We start from the raw sequence: 13624 nt of genomic DNA on the forward strand, positions 1-13624 counted from the left end.
CTCAACAATTACAGCAAATATAGAACAATATAAATTAACAGTGAATGATTACAGATTGTCCCCTCGGGAATAAATAAATGCACAGTCAGGGGCCCACAATTTTTATGAATAAGGCCGGAGGGGCGAGGTCGGAACGGTACTGAGATAGTGGCTGAAGGGTGGGGGACTGACCGGCAAAGAAGGGTCAAGTGCCCAGCGCTTAGAGATGTAAAGATTCATCAAAAATCGATTTAATATAAATATATACTGCTCAAAATATGACTACATTTTAAAGAAATAAAAGAATTGCTCTCATGTCTGTTCTGGAAACAGCATATGCACAATTACTTAATACTTGTAAACCTCCCTTTCATAGCAGGACAGCGGTGATAAATGACCACCTTTGAAAAGGAAGCTTTGCTGATGCCCGATTGAATTTCTGACAGGGACAGTCGTGTCTGACAGCTAGCTGTAGTTAGCAAGCGCAGGCTACCGTGTGCATCTGCTAGAACGTCCCACGCAAAGTCCCGTTGAGGTAGCGTCTACTGTGGATTGTGGCGGCGTTTGTCAGCGTACTCACGTGTATTAAAAACCAAAACAGTTTTTAGATACTTGTGATTGATAATGACTGGATGAAAACAAACAGAGAGGCACAAGTGCTAAGTCGCGACCACGCACTCGTGTTGCGTTTATGAACTCGGAAATCTCACCATCCGTATTATAATGTGACGCATTTGCCATGAGCCATAAACGGCAACACCCAACAATAAAACTTAACCTATCTAGGACGTGAGAATATACTCATTTAAAGTGCTAAAGAATATTGGGGGAAAAAGTGTTGATGTGGTAACAGTTGTGTCTTGCTGAGAAATGTTATTTCCAAGTTTTAATGATATGCATCACCCACAAGATTTGTCTCTCTCGCTCTCTCTCTCTCTCTCTCTCTCTCTCTCTCTCTCTCTCCTTTTTCAGACACATACCACATTTTGAAATGTCGATGATATTATGCATACTAGAGAAGAAAAACAAAACATTTTGTATTCAGGTTGAATAAAAACAAAATAAAAAATGAATTCAAGTGGTTCCTTCAGGGCAGCACAGTGGACTGGTTTGCACGATGGCCTCACAGTGCAGAGGTTGTGGGTTCGATTCCGGCTCCAACCTTCCTGTGTGGAGTTTACATGTTCTCCCCGTGCCTGCGTGGATTTTCTTCGGGTAGTCCGGTTTCCTCCATCCATCCATTAATCCGGGGACGGTTTCCTCCCACATTTCAATGCATGGCAGGTTGATTGGACTCAATAAATTGCCCCTAGGTCTGCGTGTGCGTGCAGATGGTAGTCTTTGTGTGCCCTGCAATTGTCTTCCAACCCGTCCAGGGTGTACCCCTCCTACTGCCCAAAGATAGCTGGCGATAAGCTTCAGCATCCTGGTGAGAACCAATCCTATTTCATAAGATATTATGCAACAGGTATTGAGAGACATAATTAGGGAAGAGAAAACCAAAGGCTGCAGAACCTATATATTTATAACTTGAATGGAAATGTACCCTTGTCAAAGGTTACATTTTTTTTTTCATTTTATGCTACATTCAGATCTGACATGAATTTTTTTTCGAGACACAAACGGTGCTGCTTCATTAGTGCCATCCCACAACAAAGGAGAGGATGGGGTCATCTTCCATCTATCCATCATCTTTACCGCTTCTCCTCACTAGGGTCGCGGGGGGTGCTGGAGCCTATCCCAGCTATCTTCGGGCAGTAGGCGGGGGACACCATGAACTGGTTGCCAGCCAATTGCAGAGCACACAGAGACGAACAACCATCCGCACTCACACTCATACCTAGGGGCAATTTGGAGTGTTCAATCGGCCTGCCATGCATGTTTTTGGAATGTGGGAGGAAACCGGAGTACCCGGAGGAAACCCACGCAAGCACGGGGAGAACATGCAAACTCCACACAGGATGGCCGGAGCCGGGATCGAACCCACGCCCGATGCTGTCTCTCACTGTGAGGCCATCGTGCTAACCAGTCGGCCTCCGTGCCGCTGGTGTCATCTTTGTTCTCTGAAAAAAAAATTATGAATATCACTCGTCAATCAAGTTGGCGGTGGTTGTGCTAAAATTGGCTCATGCTAAATTTGCTAGCAATCTTAGTTGACAGTTTAAAAGCTATAAACAAGCAAATACACCAGATTTAGCAACGTCCTTGGTTTCCATGGGGGCAAGAAGCACATTTGTCGCAACAATTACATTAAAAGGCATTCAAATATCAAAACAGATTATTTTTTTGTTTGTAATATTGATGAATGGAAAAAAGCTCCAAAAAGAATGGCACTTTTCATCCAGTGCAAAAGGTCAGATACTTGAGCACCACTAGGGGTCTGTCTGTGCACGTGCCTGCCAACAACACATACAAAATTCTGCCTCTAGATTTCTTACCACCACAAAATGACAGCACATCGTACCAGTCCTTGCTGCGATTTACTGACTACCTGTGTGTTGGAGAATTGATTCCAAGATACTTCTGATTTTTATTTTTTTTAAGCCGTAAATGCCCAGACTCCTGCCTGTGTTCCAAAGCCACTGCCGTCCCGCAGTCCCAAAATCCTATCTGGTCAGGATGCCATTGTGGTCAGAGTTTTGTGTTTATGGAATTCTGTCTTGTGACCTCAGACCACTGCATTTATCTTATTTTAAATCTGTTCCTGTTATTTTTTCTTGAATTGTTGATTTATGCATATTTGTATTCATTATTAGTTTTTTAATTGTTCATACTTGTATTGTAGATTGTACAGCATTTTGTAACTTGTTTTGAAGATTGATATAGAAATATTGTATTTAATATTATTAATATCATTATTATCCATCCATCCATTATCTGAGCCGCTTTTCCTTACAGGGCTTGCCGGGGGTGCTGGAGCCTATCCCAGCTGACAACGGGCAGTAGGCGGGGGACACCCTGAACTGGTTGCCAGCCAATCGCAGGGCACACATAGACAAACAACCATGCGCGCTCATAATCACACCTTGATCTATTATTATTATTATTATTTTTATTATTATTATTATTATTAAACCAACTAGCCCGGTAACTAGCCACAATATCTATCACAGTAGGTAGCATATACTAGCAAATGAGTAAGAAAACAAAGCCACTTTTTTTTACCAGGAGATTTTTTTAAGTCAAGTCAAACCAGGAGCTATTCATTCATTCATTCATTTTCTGTACCACTTCTCCTCACTAGGGTCGCGGAGGGTGCTGGAGCCTATCCCAGCTATCTTCGGTAGTAGGCGGGGGACACCCTAAACTGGTTGCCAGCCAGTAGCTAGCTAACTAAAAATATCCAGATATTGTTTTGGTGGGTTTTGACCGTTAAACAATTATTTCCTGAGCCAGATGTTTGTACTGATAAAGAATTGCATTCATTATATACAACACGGGTTGGAGTCGGCTGTAATTGTCCCAGTGACCAGTGTCCAATAACACTGGTCAACAGCAAATTTTAATCAGCTTAAAGTATCCCTAAATGTGTGTTGTTCGATGGACAGAAGTTTGATTTGCTAGGAAAAAAATGTAAACCTAGCTGACCTGTGTAGTAGAAGGATAATGATGAACATTTTATTCTATCAAAATGAAACGTTTGGTAACTAATTACAATCAGATGAGTAGAAGTGTTCATATATTGTGTCATGGTTTACATTTTGGAAGGACGTTGTAAATTGCACAACACTGCTCATGTCCATTAAAATGAGTTTGTACACAGCAGTCAAATTCTTATTATATTTCTTTTTTGTTTGTTTGTTTTTGGTCAATCGAATGTATGTTTTAATAACGTATTAATGAAGCAATCCTTGGGAAGGTTTTGTTTGTGGAAATCCTGTTTTCAGCCTTTGAACAGTACAGACAATGAAGGTGACACGGTGGGGCCTCTTCGCTACAATTGCTACCACCGCAAATCACGATGTGTTTGAAGGTCTCTTTGAATTGCGGCCGTGCATGCGGTGGGGCCTCCGCTGCATGTTGCCCTGTCAGGACTTTGCACAATGGGGTCATGTATGCTTCAAGCGCGAGGTCAGGTATAAAAGCAGCCGGCGATATGGAGAAAATTAAGCAGTCCGTTTGCGCTTCCACACGTACCACCGCAGCCATGACTATGGGCAAGGTAAATCTCGGCTTTGGGTGAATTTGTTCTATTTGATAATCAATCAATGTCAACGGTTACGCCTGTTTGGGTTTCAGATCATCTTCTACGAGGACAGGAACTTCCAGGGCCGTTCTTATGAGACCAGCAGTGACTGCGCTGACATGTCCTCTTACCTGAGCAGGTGCCTCTCTTGCCGGGTGGAGAGCGGCTGCTTCATGGTCTATGACCGCACAAACTACATGGGAAACCAGTTCTTTGTCAGGAGGGGTGACTACTCAGATTACCAGCGCATGGGCATGAGCGACTGCATCAGGTCTTGCCGCATGATCCCCATGGTACTGTACCAAAGCCACCCAATGTCTACCGCTTAGTCTATTCGGGGTCATGAATGAGCTTGGCATCTATGCGGCTCTACACTGATCACAAGTCAATCACAGAGCATATCAGGGCAACAATCATTTAGTCTCTGGGAAAGCGCGGCTTCGCTTAGGATGCAGAGGGGTCGTTTCCCAACCCATTGGTTTTATGTTTGATCCTCAATACTTTGACCAATTTGAAGTATCCTTGAAGAAGATCCTGCTTTGCCAGGTACACTTTAACACCAAGTTACTTAGCATCCATGTTTTTCAAATGTGGGATGAAACCCGTCCATGCAAAGGGAGCGCATGCCAAGATTCAAAACCAGAACCTATGACTAGCTCCGTGCACCACAAGAGCAGAAATTGTCACATTTCAAATGGAAAAAGCGATGTGAAATAGTGCTTGTGGCTGACTTCCTGCTTTTGTCTCGACCCACAGCACAGAGGCCAGTTCAGGATCAAGATCTTTGAGCGGGAGAACATGAGCGGCCAGTCCAACGAACTGCAGGAGGACTGCGAGAACGTCATAGACCGCCTTCGCATGAGTGAATGCTTGTCCTGCAGCGTGCTAGATGGCCACTGGCTGCTATTTGAGCAGCCCAACTTCAGGGGCAAGATGATATACCTGAGGCCTGGCGAGTATAGGAGCTTCAAGGACATGGGCATAAGTGGCACTCGCATTATGAGCATGAAGCGCATCATGGATTCCTGTTCTTAGAAGCAACTGTGTAACAAAACAAGATTTTAAATAAAAATCACTTTAAACTGTACTTCCTGGTGTCTCATCTATGATGCAACTCATACGCTGTATAGCGGAACTTCAGCCAGCTGATGCCAGTGAGGTGTGCAAATTTTAATTGCGGGAAATTGTCATTGCAATGTCACATCGTTGATATTTTGCCAGCATTAATGATACCACTATGTGAATTTGTGTTTGAAACATTATATATAATAATAAATTTGGACGTAGGTAATGACAATTTGTCTTCAAATTATAACATTTCCAGAGCTGGGCAGTCGGTCCCAGGGCGGAACGGTCCGGCCTGACCGGACGTCCAAATTTTAAGAAAGGGTTCAATTTATCACGGCTGGAGGTGGATTTTGGTCCGGCCTACAATTCCGCCGTCGGGCGAGCGATGTGGTCGTGGCCAAATGGGCAAACTAAAAGAATTGCCTCAAAATGCATCAAAAGCGCCACTACCAACTTTGCGTACTTACTTGCATTAGTTTATTTGAGTTTATATTTTCCATGTGGTCCCTGAAGTGCACACGAAGGTGGCGAAACGGGGTTGGGGGCCAAAAATTTTCATGAATTAGGCCGGAAGCTTGGCCAGGGTGCCTAGCTCTGATATGTCCAAAACGTCTTACTTATGCCATCAGGAAAATGTGAAGTGAGTGTAATTATCATGATTATAATTATTTTTCCATGCACAGATATGAAAGACGTAACTGCTGTGCACGTTTGAACTTACTTTACTAATAAAACAGCAGCACCAAGGAAGGCATGGCTCATCAATCCTAGTCCGCTTTCCTGCCTTTCCTGCCATCTCTCCTTACTACAAGATATCTGGTTCAAATAATCAGATAATCAGCAATGTCTGCAAAAGCTGGATAACATTTCTGATTCTTTGAATCATGCAGCACAGAGAGCCAGGACAGCGGACCTTGAGGACCAGGATGGAAGACCCCTGCAGTAAGGCATGATGAATTGGATACCTTCCCTGCTTTGTACTAAGGATGATTATGTCGTTAAAGTCATTCTATCAGACACCATGCAGACATGTGATCGCTCTATGTTGGGAGCGTCCAGGTTCGCCCATTTTTATGCCCGGTTCAAAATGGCCATGCAGTTGCAGAGGTATCAAATTCAGGTGGAGAACCCTGTCACAGTTTGGCTTTAGCTGCAGTTTCTTCTACTAGCACCTGTCACTAAAGGTAAACTGTGGCAAAGTTTTTACTTTCTGCCCCTGGATTTAACTCCTCTGTGCAATTTACAGATGACTATTTGAACGATTAGTCAATCTTTTGCTCTAATTTAGTGCTAGTGTTGTTGTAGAGAAGTTCTGTTGTGGTCTTAAAACAGTCTGTGTCTCACCTTGGAATTTATTGTGCAGTATTTTACCTCAGTTGGAAAAAAAAGTTGACCTGGCATTTGGCGCCAGTAGCAAATCGAGAATGTTTAACAACCAAGGACTGCTGCCCACATTTATGTTGTATGTATGTACTGACTAGTGAAAGACAGATGTGCTTTTTTCAGGGCCGATATCGATACAGATTATTAATAGTCACTTGAGGCCAATAAGCGATATTTGAAGTCGATATTCATTTGTGGGGGAAAAAAAGGGGTAAAATGGTGGAAAGATGTGGAAAACTGAAAACTCCAAAACTTGACTTTGTTTGATTGCTTTTAAGCACGTGTTTATTAAACAACTTTAGTGATTTACAACTTGTTAAACCTTTTTTTTTTATATTAGAAGGTAGAAACTTATTTTTAAAAGCTCCCGGGCTCTTTTGCATGTCTTTGTTGAATAAAAACAAACATTCCCTTTCCTTAGTTTACTATGGCAAATAGTTTTCACTTTGCTCTGAGTTGTAGTAGACTGACGTTTATTAGAATTTCATGAAAATCTGTTGCCTGTAGCATCCCGGAGTGAGTGTGACTCGAGGTGAAAAAGCAAACAGGCTAAGCTTAATGCTGATTGGCTGCCACCAACTGTACAAGTAACCAATCAGATGGTGCTGTGGGCAGGCCAATCTGCTTCTGCACGCAGGGCCACCAGCACAGCAGAGAGAGAGAGGGAGAGAGAGAGAGAGGCCTGCTGCAGCAAGCCAAAATAAAACAGCGTTTAATTTATCGGCCTTGAAAGTTAAAAAAAAAAAAAGACCTATGCCGATAATTGGCAAAATGTGCCCCCATCCTCACACTGGAAAACGACTGAAAGAGACAGCCAAATTAAGTTTGACTCTAATTTTATGCTTCTTATGTGCTAGATTACCAGGTAATGCAGTGTGAAAGTGGCAGTGATATTTTTAAGAGCATTGTTGAACCCTTTACTGCCATCTCCCATGTGTTCGGCATCGCAGGGATGTGGGCTCTAGCAAAAGTTTGAGCTATTGCTCAAAGTTTTAATCTTGATAGTGCTCTTGACAATAACGCAGGTCAAGAGTATCAAGAACACATGTCTTCATACCAACTAAATAATGTGAGTTTGTCCATTTGCAAGGCGATTCTCGCTACTGACTCAACACCAAGAAAAGCAACGATACTTATGAAGAAGACATTGTTTTTATTTATTCAAGCTGAGTACATTTGTCTAGCACATGTCAGTGATACGCCTCAAGCTGATGATCCTGATGCCACTCAGGCCCAACTCCCGGAGGCTGCGGTGCTCACCGGGCTTCACGTAGATCATCCTGCCGCGGAAGTGGGGCTGCTCAAACAGCAGCCAGTGACCTTCCATGACCTGGCAGGACAGGATGTCGTTCATGCGGAAGCGCTCCATGATGTTGTCACAGTCCTCCTGCAGTTCGTTGGACTGACCACTCAGGTTCTCTCGCTCAAAGATCTTAATCCTGAATTGGCCTCTGTGCTGTAATTCAAATTCCAAACGTCAATCTCAATGTCCGCCGCGTTGACACTCGTAATATTCCGGTTTTAGGTTGGGTGCTTACCAAGGGGATCATTCTGCAGGATCTGATGGATTCCAGGGTCACTCCCATAGTCATCATGCGCTGCAGGTCGTGGTACTCTCCTCTCTTGAGGAACAACTGGTTGCCCAGGAAGTTGGAGCGCTCATAGACCATGAAGCAGCCATTCTCCACCCGGCAGGACTGACAGCGGCTCAGGACAGAGGTCAGCTCGGGGCAGTCGTTCAGGCACTCGTAGGAGCGGCCCTGGAAGTTCTTTTCCTCGAAAAGGATGATCTGAAAAAGGAAACAGTGGCAGTTTTGCTTCGCCTGTTAAAGAAATGCAACTATTTGTAAGAATAAATCTACCTTGCCCATGGTGATGTTTTAGGTAGTTCCCAGTGGTGGGGTCAACTTGCTCTGCTAACCCCATGATTCCAAGGCCTTTTTATACAAAATCCCGGGGGCCATGATGCGTTGTTATTCAAATGCGCAAAGCTGATGAATTGGCAGACTGACTTTTTGCTGAACAGGGCCTATAAATGCGTAACAATGCTTCTCCATCCATACATTTCTGGCTGAGAATCGCCTGCATTATGTGTGCACACAGGCTTTGTGCGTGCTCGTTCAGTCAGAAGCTTCTGCACATATGGTGTGATCATGGCCACTGGGGAGAGCGTAGCGTCCAGCGCCTCTAGGATGAAGTCATAGAGCCAGAATAAAATAAATAAATGAATCACAATTTACCGTACAGCTTTAATGTTGAATCACAGAAACGTAGTATGTTTTAGCATTAAATGTTTACGAAAACCTTTTTCATCCCACACACTTTTTTCAACAGAATTGGCACACACAATAAATAAAAGTCCATGCGAGTCCTAGATGGGTCATTTTTCTTTTGAAAATTTCTCATATTCGCTATTAAATTTGTGTATAAAAACAAATCATACTTTTGAGCGGAAAGAGGGCTTAATGTAACCGCTCTTTTAGGGGCAGGCGTGCCACAAGCCCATGTATATTTTTTGACTGATACATTTTCATTCCTGTGCCCATTATTATCTCCCGGAATTAGAACAACTTTTGATTTACATCAGCATAGAGTAACACAAACTGAATAAATATAGCAGAATAATGTGTCGTAATAACGTTCCATTTATTTATTATTTACTGCAATTGGCTGGCAACAAGTTCAGGGTGGACCCCGCAACTGCCCGAAGATAGCTGGGATAGGCTCCAGCATGCCTGCGACCCTTGTGAGGAGAAGCGGAACAGATAATGGGTGAATGGAACTTTCTATTTATGCAAAAAGACACTGGGCCAAAAAGTCATTACTGAAATTACTGAGTCATTATTTATCCAATGGATTAACCTCAATGTCCAACTTTAACATTAAATGGAAAACAATTTGCCTTTTTTATACTATTATAAGTGGTAATATGATGGAAAATACATTTGATTTTAGCATTTTATTTTGACGCTATTGTATTGAATAAATAAATGCATAAATACATTTTTGTTCGATTTATTACTTTTTTTTTTCACTATTCCAGCATTAAAAATTAGAACACTCTGCAGTGGTACATTTGTCTAACTTGTGGGCGGGCAGCGTTGGACCGGTTCCCGCTCAGTGTGTGGCTGGTGACCAGTTTAAGGAGTAGTCATACTTTCGCCCAAAAGTCAGCCGGGATAGGATCAGGCAACCTACTGTGACACTGTACTTTGGCTGCCAGGATGGCCGAGTGGTCTAAGGCGCCGCGTTCAGGACCCAGTCTCCCCAGGAGGTTTGAGTTCGAATCTCGAATTTCCCCATTGTGGGACTAATAAAGGGAATATTATTACAGGATAAGCTATGTTGAAAATCACACACATGACACTTTCTTTCCTTTATCTATTTAAAAAGGACTTAGCAGCGGTCAGTAAACAATACAAACGGAAATATAGCGGAGTTAGCACTTTGCTAATTTTGTCCTTCGGCAGTAAAACTACAAAAAATCTCATATTGTTATCGTGTGTAAAATGCACTCGCCATCTAGTGGTGAACTGATAGAACTAGTTTTGAAGAATGTCCATTTTAAAGACCACATTTGCAACTCCACCACCGTTTTCTTAAGCAGAAGTGCAAGCAAATCATCATGTCATCACAAGCGACTTCTTGTATTACTTCAAGTGACAAAGTACGTGCATTGCAATCCAGCAAGTTTGTGATCAGGTCATTTGTTTGCTTCGGGTATCCCAAGCAGAAAAATGGCTGTGAAACATGTCAGTCACCTGTAAGTTGAGGCACAATCACACAGTGACTTACTAGCCCTATAATTGTATATAAAAAATGTTCATTGATGTGATAGAACACGTGTTTTTGTTTGTTTTTAAAATGAATGAACATTGAAAAATCTCAAATTTCTACACACTGTCCCTTTAATATGTATTAGGTCAACCCTAAATGCTTCATTTTATTATTTCATTTATTTTTTTTAATTAAGAATGAAAAACTTTTCTATGGTTCAAGTTGATTAAAAAGACAAAACAACAAAAATCTATTTAATAATGTGACTGAAAAAGAAATTTTATTTTTCTATTTCTAATATGCTCTGTAATTATACAGATATGAATAAAGGTAGGAATGTCTGAAAAATCTTTCCGTGTTGTAGAACAACATGTATGGCGAAATAAATAATCAATGATGCATCTATTGTAAAGCTATATATCCACTGAGTGAAAAAACAAAAATAAAGCAATTACAAAGTCAGTTAAAAATCCGACATCTTTAATAAACAAAGCGTTTGATATTTACAGCAAGGCTTTCATTTTGATGGCTAAAATTCTGTGACCCTCCTGAAGGAGCCGACGATGGCGCAGGTGGCGCACCAGTCGCGGTAGCGCCGGTACTCGCCAGGCCTGAGGAAGTACTGGCGCCCTCGAAAGTTGGGGTACTCGTAGAAGATCCAGTAGCCATTCATGACGTTACAGGAGTAGATATGGCGGTGGTGGAAACGGTCTGACACACAGGCACAGTCGTCCATGAACTCCATCATGTGACCGCTGAAGTCGGGCTTCTCATAGATACGCAATCTGTACGAGCCTCGGTACTGCGGGATCACATCAGAAGAGACAGTTGGTTTGCTGAGGGCATCAAAATTTCTATTTTAATTTAAAGTATTGAAGGGGTGGATTGTGGACACAGGGAAAATGCTAACGATACAAATGACCAGTACCTGACAATAGAAATGGAATCACAGACATTGTGATCATAAACCAGAGGCAGAGTCGCAGACCTCATAACAATGTATGTAACAAAGTATGGTGACCCAGTGCAGAAACGCTGACACTGAAACTTCCTACTTGTCCGGCTTTGAGTACAGAAACGCATGGCAGAGTCACATGCACCAGTATGAAAGCTTTGTCTAGCTTTTAAGTGTGGAAACAGGAGGCAGAATCGTGACCATTGAAATGATCATCATGACTCATGGCTATCAAAATAATTTGTCTAGCTTTTGGTATAGAAGCCAAAAGTTGATTCGTAAACATCGGAATGACAGGTCCACCTTTTCAAAACAGATACCAGAGTCTGATTTCAAACGTCAGAAAAAGTGGTATAATGGCCGTAATGGCCGATCTAGCTTTTATATCGGGAAACCAGAGGCTAAATCACAGACACTGGAATGATCTCTTAAGCATGGACAATGGACTAGTCTAGCTTTCAAGCAGAATGAAACACGTCCGAATGACTGGTCGAGTTTAAAGAGCAGATTGAAAGGCAGAACTGCAAGCATTCCGACCCTTACTGCGGGAATCATCCTGCACGAGCGGATGCAGCTGCTGAAACCCATCCATCTCTGGTAGTCGGGATAATCTCCTCTCCTCATGAAGTACTGGTGGCCCATGAAGTTGGCTCGCTCGTAGATCATGAAGCAGCCGCTCTCCACCCGGATGGAGTTGCAGCGGTTGAAGAAGGAGTGAAGGTCCGTGCAGTCGTTGCTGCACTCGTAGCTGCGACCCTGGAAGTTCTTGTCCTCGTAGAAGATGATCTGTCGGGAGATGGGTTGCGTGATGACAAACAATGGACTCAAATGTGGTTTGATGCCAGCGGAGCAGAGCCTACCTTGCCCATGGTGTCTATTGGAGAGATTTCTCATGTTTCCAGGGCTTTTTATAGCACCTCGGCACAAACAAAGCATTGTTATTCAAATGGTCTGCTAGTTATAAATGAACGCTGCTGCCACATGTGCACCTTTTTGTTGGACCCTGACATGGGGTGAGAAATATAGATTTGTATTTGACACAAAAAGAGAATAAATAATTAAGAGGGTTTGACGTTGATGGACAAGGGAAAGGCCTAGTATGGTATCCACGCATCCCGTGGACAATAGAGGCAGAACAATATGGAAAAGCGCTGTTCACGCCTGAAGTGTTGCATAACAGTGCCGGGACCACTCGCTGTTCACACTACAGGAACTTCATGTATGCTAATACACACCACGCCAAGGATTTAGGAAGGTTTGACAAATGTACACACATTTTTAGTCTGAATGGGTATTGAGGTGGATTTTGGTTCATCGTAATTTATACAGTATCCAATATGATTAAAATCACATAATCATACCATTGCTTAGAATTAGACTTATTAGAGAATTGCCAATACAAGTGGAGTTGAAAAATAACTTTCAGCTCCCTTCGCTAAAACATAGGTTAGGCTGGCTGTAGTATAAAATTGTAAGGATGAAAAAAAAAAATACATACAGTGCTTAGCAAAAAAAAAAAAAAAAATACAAACAATCACCTTTAATCCATTTTTTTTTCTTCAGGTCCATGAAGTAAAAAAATATAATTGTATGATTATTCTGAAGAGGCCCAATCTAACAGCACAGTGGAGAATGGTTTGTGCAATCACCTACTGAAGTTCAAATCAGGCCTCCTCCTTCCTCTGTGGAGTTAGCAAGTGATCCCGGTGCTTTTCGGGTATGTCGGATACCTTTCACCTTCCCCAAGATAAGGGGAAAATTCGGACAGCAACTGATCAGCTGACTCATCTGATTTTGTTTGGAATATATTTTATCAGCCCCCCCCCAAAAAAAAAAACAGACCGCATTTTTGAGTGATTTATGACATATTTCTTCAAGTGATTGATGTAAATTGGCATGAGAAAATCTTGAAAGTGTCGTGAATCCCTCATTACAATATACAGCGACTCACTGCATTTGTATATTATACTTGAATTCGACAATTATATGTACCATGTAATATTATTAATACTTATTATTATTATACATTCAATTTTGATTAAAAAAAAAACGCAATCACGTGGCCAAGGAACAACGCTAAAGCGAGGGGAGGAGCTTCAAAAAACGATCAGTCAGTGGTGATTTGTTTATATATTTTTTGTTTACCCTGCAGGTTGTTGATCACATTGGGGGGGGGGGTTATATGTTGTATAAAAGCAAATTTGTTAACCTTAATCTTTTTCCTTAATGTATATTTAGCAGCTACTGGATGGAAATAATGAGTGTTATTGCGGCCA

At 42.1% G+C, this 13624-nt stretch overlaps 3 protein-coding genes across 3 annotated transcripts; 1 reads left to right on the plus strand and 2 right to left on the minus strand.

Annotated features, from left to right (window-relative positions):
- Positions 1-4075: 4075 nt before the first annotated feature.
- Positions 4076-5252, plus strand: LOC148323202 (gamma-crystallin M3-like). Its single transcript, XM_088315453.1, has 3 exons — positions 4076-4141; positions 4219-4458; positions 4922-5252. The coding sequence occupies exons 1-3, from the start codon at positions 4076-4078 to the stop codon at positions 5198-5200; spliced, it is 585 nt and encodes a 194-aa protein (XP_088171579.1). The 3' UTR covers positions 5201-5252.
- Positions 5253-7749: 2497 nt separating this feature from the next.
- On the minus strand, positions 7750-8603 carry LOC148323203 (gamma-crystallin M1-like). The gene is made up of 3 exons (XM_088315454.1): positions 8479-8603; positions 8155-8406; positions 7750-8072 (listed from the first exon to the last, which is right to left on the minus strand). Exons 1-3 carry the CDS (start codon positions 8485-8487, stop codon positions 7797-7799), a joined length of 537 nt encoding a protein of 178 aa, XP_088171580.1. The 5' UTR covers positions 8488-8603; the 3' UTR covers positions 7750-7796.
- A 2249-nt stretch (positions 8604-10852) lies between these two features.
- LOC148323204 (gamma-crystallin M2-like) lies at positions 10853-12357 on the minus strand. The gene is made up of 3 exons (XM_088315457.1): positions 12209-12357; positions 11892-12134; positions 10853-11195 (listed from the first exon to the last, which is right to left on the minus strand). Exons 1-3 carry the CDS (start codon positions 12215-12217, stop codon positions 10923-10925), a joined length of 525 nt encoding a protein of 174 aa, XP_088171583.1. The 5' UTR covers positions 12218-12357; the 3' UTR covers positions 10853-10922.
- Between the last annotated feature and the right edge of the window lie 1267 nt (positions 12358-13624).

This window comes from Idiotropiscis lumnitzeri, chromosome 14, assembly GCF_059441095.1.
Source record: "Idiotropiscis lumnitzeri isolate Australia: NSW breed Sydney's pygmy pipehorse chromosome 14, RoL_Ilum_1.0, whole genome shotgun sequence".
Lineage (NCBI taxonomy): Eukaryota > Metazoa > Chordata > Actinopteri > Syngnathiformes > Syngnathidae > Idiotropiscis > Idiotropiscis lumnitzeri.

Coding starts and splice junctions, on each gene's coding strand:
- LOC148323202 (XM_088315453.1), top strand. CDS start 4,076: ATGGAGAAAATTAAGCAGTCCGTTTGCGCTTCCACACGTACCACCGCA. Junction 4,142..4,218: donor CAGCCATGACTATGGGCAAG/GTAAATCTCGGC, acceptor TTTGGGTTTCAG/ATCATCTTCTACGAGGACAG. Junction 4,459..4,921: donor CTTGCCGCATGATCCCCATG/GTACTGTACCAA, acceptor CTCGACCCACAG/CACAGAGGCCAGTTCAGGAT.
- LOC148323203 (XM_088315454.1), bottom strand. Junction 8,073..8,154: donor CCTGCAGAATGATCCCCTTG/GTAAGCACCCAA, acceptor TTTGAATTACAG/CACAGAGGCCAATTCAGGAT.
- LOC148323204 (XM_088315457.1), bottom strand. Junction 11,196..11,891: donor CGTGCAGGATGATTCCCGCA/GTAAGGGTCGGA, acceptor GTGATCCCGCAG/TACCGAGGCTCGTACAGATT.